Raw genomic sequence first — 6,953 nt, forward strand, 5'->3', positions numbered from 1 at the left:
ATCCCCATGAGACACCTATAACACAACATGTATAAGATAAAAGGGCAAAGGTCGGGAGTATTTTATAATATATATAATTTAGGAATTAAATGGTAAGAAAAGACAAAAGGAGAGCATGTGAAATGTAGAATGTGAAAGCACGATCCTATCTATCTAATTAGTTTGCTTCAAATTTTCAAAGCCATCGCTTAGGGTTTTATTATTAAAATAATAGCAAGTGGCCATTTTCCTTCACATTCTAAAAATGCTAATAAAAGCCCCCCCTCTTCCACTCTTTTTTTTTTTCTCCGTAGAGCCTTAAGCTTCGGACACCGATATTCTCGTGTGAGCGACCGTACCAGACCGCAGCCTTGCTTGTAATGGAAGACGTTGCAGCGATGCCGGCGGCGGTTGAACCCATTGCCGGAGATACAAAGTCACGTGAGAAGCACCTGACCACAGTTTCGTCTTCTGATAGCGATGAAATGTACTCAGACGGATCACCTAAAGGTATTTTTTCACCCTTTCTACTCTTAAAAACATATTCCAACCATTTTACTTTTTAATCACTAACATATTCATGTTCCAATTGAAATATTCCCGTTTTATTATTGGTTCGTTGTATTGTACTATTGTTTTTTGGTTTTTTTTTTTGTGTTTTTTGTTTTATTTCATGTTTATATGTTCAGTATATATTTATATAACAAATATTCTTAAATTTTGTCATCTGTTTCAACAATATTCTTATATTTTCAAAAGTTATAATATTACTAATGAATTTTTATAGATATTAAACATTTCAAACCACTTTTTTGGAATTTAGAAATTTGTGACGATGACCTAACACAATGTGACGATCTAAATTTTCTATTAAATCACTGGCAGATCATTTCATATTTCGATTTCCAAAAATTTAAAGAATTTATATGCCAATAATATTTGTTTTTTTAATAAAAAAAATTATTGAAATTTATAAAAGTTGATACTATTATTTGTTTGGACTATTTAATTTTTAAATAAATGAGAAAGTTTAAAGTATTTTTTATAATTCAATCTTATTGGATTTTTTTAATCTCTTTTTCGTCTACTTTTACGATTATTATTCGATTTTCAACCTCGACTTCCATATTTTTTCCCTATTTTGGTAATCATTAACTTTCATTTTTGGGTTTTTCGGCTTCCTTTTTTATTTTATTTCTTGTATTATTATTATTATTATTATTATTATTATTATTATTATTATTATTATTTGTGGTTTCTAAACTATGTATATAAGATAATACAATACAACTATTTGCAACTTGTTAAGTAGAATCTAATATTAGATAGTTAGCAAATATTAGGTGAAAAGATAATAATAACATTGACTAGTTTAATTATATTTTAATAAGATATCATAATTTGTTGTTTTAAAAGTTGAAATACTACAATAGAAACTTTGGAGGTCCATATATCATAGTTGGTTTATGTAAAATAAATCCTTAAGCTTTCTATGTGACACAAAGTCCAAAAATTTCTATTGTGTTTAAAAATATATATTTCTAAGCTTTAAAAGGTATTTATTAAGCTTCTTAAACTTTCAATTTTATGTCTAAGAAGTCTTTAAATAGATCATTAAACTATTGAATAAAATTTTTAAAATGTAAATAGTAATCTATCAAACATAATATTGAAAGTCGCATGTTCTAACTAGCTAGATACAAAATTCAATTTTAGGTTATTAATTAATTTTAAAAAATGTTAAAAGATCTATTAAATACAGACACGAATATGAAAGTTTTGAAATTGAATTCGTAACTACATCTTAGAGACTTATGGTCCATTTGGATTGACTTGAGAAAAGTATGTTTTTCAAAAAAAACTCATTTTTATTTAAATATTTTAGACAAAAATCGTTGAAAATACACTTCAAAAGTTTTTTCAGTAATTGTCAAACATTCTAATTTTTTTTCAAAACAATTTATTTTTTAAATGAAACACTTAAAAATGTATTCTAAACATATCCTTAGAAGGGTTAAGTTTCGTATTGATGAGTTATAAAATTGTAAGATAGAAAATAAAAGTATTGCAAGCTAAACAATCAAAATAAAATAAGTAGAAAAAAATTGAGGGAAAATATTGGTTAAACATAAAAGGAAAGTTTTCCTTGTTTCAAAGTGATGGTTACATATATAAAATGATATTATTTTGGTCATTCAATTCCCTCCACTAAAAAATTCCATCTAATGTAGAGGAAAAATCTCTCTCTCAAAATAAAGTCTCTCTTTCTTTCTCTCTTTCTCTCTCCACCATGCTAAGATACAATCTTTCACTTTCTCTCTCTTTTATTTTTTATTTTTATTTTTTGTAAAGTATGAGAATAGTACTTCTTTGAGATAGGGATGAGTGTGCTAGAGCATACATTAATTCAATATCTTTATTTTTAAAATGTTGTAATTTTTAGTTTTTATATAAATATAACAAATTTGACTTTTATCATTGAATTTCATATTGTATTTTGAATTACAAATCAATTTTATATTTCAAAAATATATTTTTACATATCTTTCTACCTCCCATTTAATTATCCTATCATAGTTTACAGTTATATGACAACATTACCTATTCGTTTTTTAAATTATTTTTTATTTAATTTTTGTGTGTGATTGAATTTATTGAGTAGTGTCCAAAAATGGGTGTATTAGTATTTATCTTTAGATATAGATGAGTTATACTTGTGAGATATTTTATTTTATATATATTAATAATTTCTGTTTTTGTGGATCAGAAATTCTAAAATCAGGTGGCAAAGCAATTGCTCCAACTGGAGAAGCTGATATCATTTACATCCCTCATGTGATCGACAAGACTCTAATTTTAAATCGTAATAATAACGACAAAAATCATGATAATTTAACACCACCTTCCACCGTGTCGCTTCTCGACATCGGTGGGGGCAATAGCGTTACTGAGATTATATATCGAAAACCCTTCGAAGATGAACGAGAACTATACTTACAAACTCTCTACGAGTTACCTAATTCTCACAACTTCTATTGCCCCAACTGCAAAAATTGCATTACAAAAGTGATCATTCTCCGTGACACTCCATCGTCGCCATCGCGGTCTCCTCGGCCACTGTCGGATTCGAAGGATGGAGCATATGAGGCGCTACCGTCATCGACTAATATACCGACCGAGACACGGCCACGGAGCCCCGGACTGGATGTCATCGGAGAGGTTGGTGTGGATGATGGTGAGATCCATTCCAGCGAAGAGGGTGGTGGAAGGATCATATGCAGCAATTGCTTTAGTTTTCTTCTTCCAATTGGTGAGCTCTTACATATTCTTATTAGTTGACTTCTAACTTTTTAATTCTTTTTAAATTTTCTAATTTTCTAATATCATATTATTATTATTTGAAGACTACTTTTTTGTCAATGTCTTTACAACCCAAGCCAGGTTGTCAAAAATTGAAAACAATAGTTTTTGTAAGTTTAGTTTAGATTTAGCATATTATATATTCCTTTTTAAAATGAAGATAGTGTTGACCAATACTGTTGAATTATTAATTGTTTCAAAATAAAAATTCTAAAAATTAAATCCTTTGTCACAAATAATAATCTATTTCTTTTATGAAAATTTTGTATATTTTAAAAGTGCTTCTAAAAGGTGGAGAGAAAATAGAGAATAATGTGGTAAAAGGCTTTATTTTGAGCTTTCAAAACGAAAGGAATAACTTTTTTTTTAATTAAAACAAAAGATTTAAAAGTTAGCTAAAAACACCATTAAAAAGTAAAACTTAAATAAAATAAATTATTATCCAATGAACATAATAATATATTTACTGTTTCACCCTAATTAACATAAGAAAAGAAGTTCTTCAAAACTTTTTTTTCTTTTGTTAAAAAAATGAAATGAAATATATATTTAATTATCTCTACATTGGTTATGTTTCTGACAATTTTTTCTGATTATTAAGGTGCTTGGATCTCTTCTCAATTAGGATTTGGTCAGAAAAAGCCAGCAATTCCAACTCCAACTGATATAGGTAATTATAAGGTTATTATCAGTGACATTGTTAGACACTGATAGAAGCTATCAGTGTTTATCAACATCTATCATTCATAGCTCCAAAATTTTGTTATATTTTGTAATATTTTCAACAGTTTTACTATTTGAAATAATTTTCCTAATTTTTGGCAACTATTTTCTTATTATTTATGACTTTAAAATTTAATCTATAATATTTAGGTCTCACTTTGTAACCATTTTATTTTTTGTTTTTAATTATTTTTTAAAATTAAGCCTATAGATACTACATTCATCTTTAAATTTCTTGATATGTTATCTACTTTTTACCAATAATTTAAAAAATCAAGTCAAAATTTAAAAACTAAAAACATAGCTTTTAAAAAGTTATCTTTTTAATTTGACTCAGAATTCATTTGAGAAGGATGCAATTCATTAAAAAAAAAAAAAAAAAAAAGGAGGAGGAGGAGAAAATAAGCTTAATTTTTTAAAATCAAAATAAAAACAAAATGATCATCGAGTAGGAACTTAAAAATAGACCGAAAAAATGTTAAGAAAAAAAGAAGCACAATTAATTGAAACTTTGAAATTGCATCAACAATAGGAGGAACTGCCCCTACAAGCCATGCTGGTTCTCCTACCATTATTTCTCGTGAACCAGTCATTGAAGTTGAAGGTGGCGACTCAATCGCCATTACGATTCCTCCGGTCAGCACCGAACAAGCGTCGGGCCGAAGAGGAGGCAGAAGTTTGGAGATAATGAAGAGCATTGTGTATGGAGGTTTAACTGAAGTCATCACAAGTTTGGGCATTGTAACCTCTGCAGCAAGTGCAAGTACTCCAACAGGTAATTAATATTTTTAAAAAAAATTTAGACCTCGTTTGATAATTTTTTTAAAAAACAAAATTAAAGATTACCTACATTATTTCTACATATAAGTTTTTTTATTTTGTCATCTATTTTCTAAAAATGTTTGCAATCAAACAAAGGTTTAAAAACTAAAGTGTGTTTGTTATCCCTTTGCTTTTTATTTTTTAGTTTTTAAAATCAATTATGGGCCCTTTCCTACACTATTTTCAAGAACGGAAACTAAAAAATAATAATTTTCACCAACTTTTTTTTTTTATTTTAGAATTTGATTAAGAATTCAAGCGTTTCTTAAAAAATGTATAAACTCTCTAATTAAATAGGATTTAAATAAAATAGTATCACAATTTTTTCTCTTTTTGAAATTCGACGAAGAATTGAAATTGTTTTTTAATATATATATATTGTGAGGTAAAAAATAAAATAAAATCATTGGGACCTTAGCAAGATGTTTATATATTATCTGTGAAAATATTATCACCTAATTATATAAATATGGTATGTAATTTGAATTTGCAGAGAATATTGTAGCTTTGGCATTGGCAAACTTGATTACGGGTCTTATTGTCATCACAAACAATGTAAGTAATTTCACTTTAAATATATGAAACTCATGCATTTGTTTAATTCTTCTTTTACTAATGCATATTTTCCTTTCATTAATCTTTTTACTATATAGTATTATATGCTTATTATTAATTCTCTTCTCTATCTAACCCAACATATGTGTGTTAATTCTCCTATCTAACGCATGCGTGTGCGTGTTTCATGAATTAATTCTATTAATTCTATTTTAGTCTCTAAATTTTTTAAATAAAAGAAGTATTTTGGGTCATTACATTTATTTTGATTTCATCAAATTAATAATATCTAACACAAGGTTAAAACAAAGCATTTGGTTAATAAGCAATTTTTAGTTGAAAAGGTGTAATATAACAAATGACAATAATGGTTGTTTTTAAAAAGTTTTGTGACTAAAATAGTTACTTTTTTAAATTTAGAAATCAAAATGGAATAAATATTATTATTAAAATAAAATAGTAATACCATTTAAACTTAAAAACCTCATTAAAACACAAACCCTAAATTCAATAATTGGGTTAATTATTTCACAGCTCTCTGGACTCAAGTCAAACCAACTCAAGAAAGAATCAAATGAAGGAGTTGATCAAGCAGAAGTAGATCCATATGAAGAAACCTTAGGGGACAGACACCATTACCTTCTTCACTTCACAACTGCCATCCTATCATTCTTGGTCTTCGGACTTCTGCCTCCGCTCGTTTATGGTTTCTCGTTCCGTGACACCGACGACGGCGATCTCAAGCTCGCGGCCGTAGCAGTCTCCTCTCTTCTATGCATTGCCTTACTCGCGATCGCAAAAGCTTATGTTCAAAAGGCAAACAATTGGCAAGAGTATGCCAAAACCCTAGTTTATTACATTACTCTAGGGTTTGGGGCCTCAGGTTTGTCCTACTTAGCAGGCAAGGAGTTCAATATGCTTCTTGAGCAACTTGGCTGGTTTAAGAAAGACCCAAATGCCCCCACTTTGTTACTTCCTAATATGGACTTGGCAAAGCCTACATGGGGATCCATATGAAGGATGTACTTGCAGAAGTTTTTAGGTGTGTTTGTTTTTGTGTTTGTTTTTGTTGAGTGAAGAGATTTCTCTATTGAGTGTTTTGAGGTTTCAAATGGGTAATTATTAGAAAAATAAGGGTTTATATGTATTGTGTAGTAAGTACTTTGGGGCTTTTTGTTCTTGCTAAATTTTTTGGCTTCACACTCTTTACTTGTTTATATTCTTTAGTTTTATTGCTTAAGATAAGGGATTAACTACTTATTTATACTAAATAAATATAAAATCAAGAGACAATATAATTTACCCTAACAAAATAATAAATCCAAATTTAGGATGTGAAAATTTAAAAGGTAAAGAGAGAAAGTTATAAATCAAGAAATCATATAACTATCATGGCCTAAAAGGCTAAGGGGTCATGAGTTCAATCCATGGTGACCACCTATCAATTGTAGTAGGATAAGACGGGTTGTCTTTTGAGATTAAATTTTGAGAAAAAATGATTAGTGAAAAATTAT

The 6,953-nt window shown here is 28.3% G+C and overlaps 1 protein-coding gene across 1 annotated transcript; it reads left to right on the top strand.

The window, feature by feature from the left end:
- The first annotated feature begins 210 nt into the window (after window positions 1–210).
- Window positions 211–6,660, top strand: LOC120086585 (membrane protein of ER body 2-like). Its single transcript, XM_039043312.1, has 6 exons — window positions 211–489; window positions 2,747–3,289; window positions 3,941–4,009; window positions 4,595–4,837; window positions 5,378–5,439; window positions 5,974–6,660. Exons 1-6 carry the CDS (start codon window positions 360–362, stop codon window positions 6,454–6,456), a joined length of 1,530 nt encoding a protein of 509 aa, XP_038899240.1. The 5' UTR covers window positions 211–359; the 3' UTR covers window positions 6,457–6,660.
- Window positions 6,661–6,953: the final 293 nt, after the last annotated feature.

The sequence above is a fragment of the Benincasa hispida genome, chromosome 9 (genome assembly GCF_009727055.1).
Source record: "Benincasa hispida cultivar B227 chromosome 9, ASM972705v1, whole genome shotgun sequence".
NCBI lineage: Eukaryota > Viridiplantae > Streptophyta > Magnoliopsida > Cucurbitales > Cucurbitaceae > Benincasa > Benincasa hispida.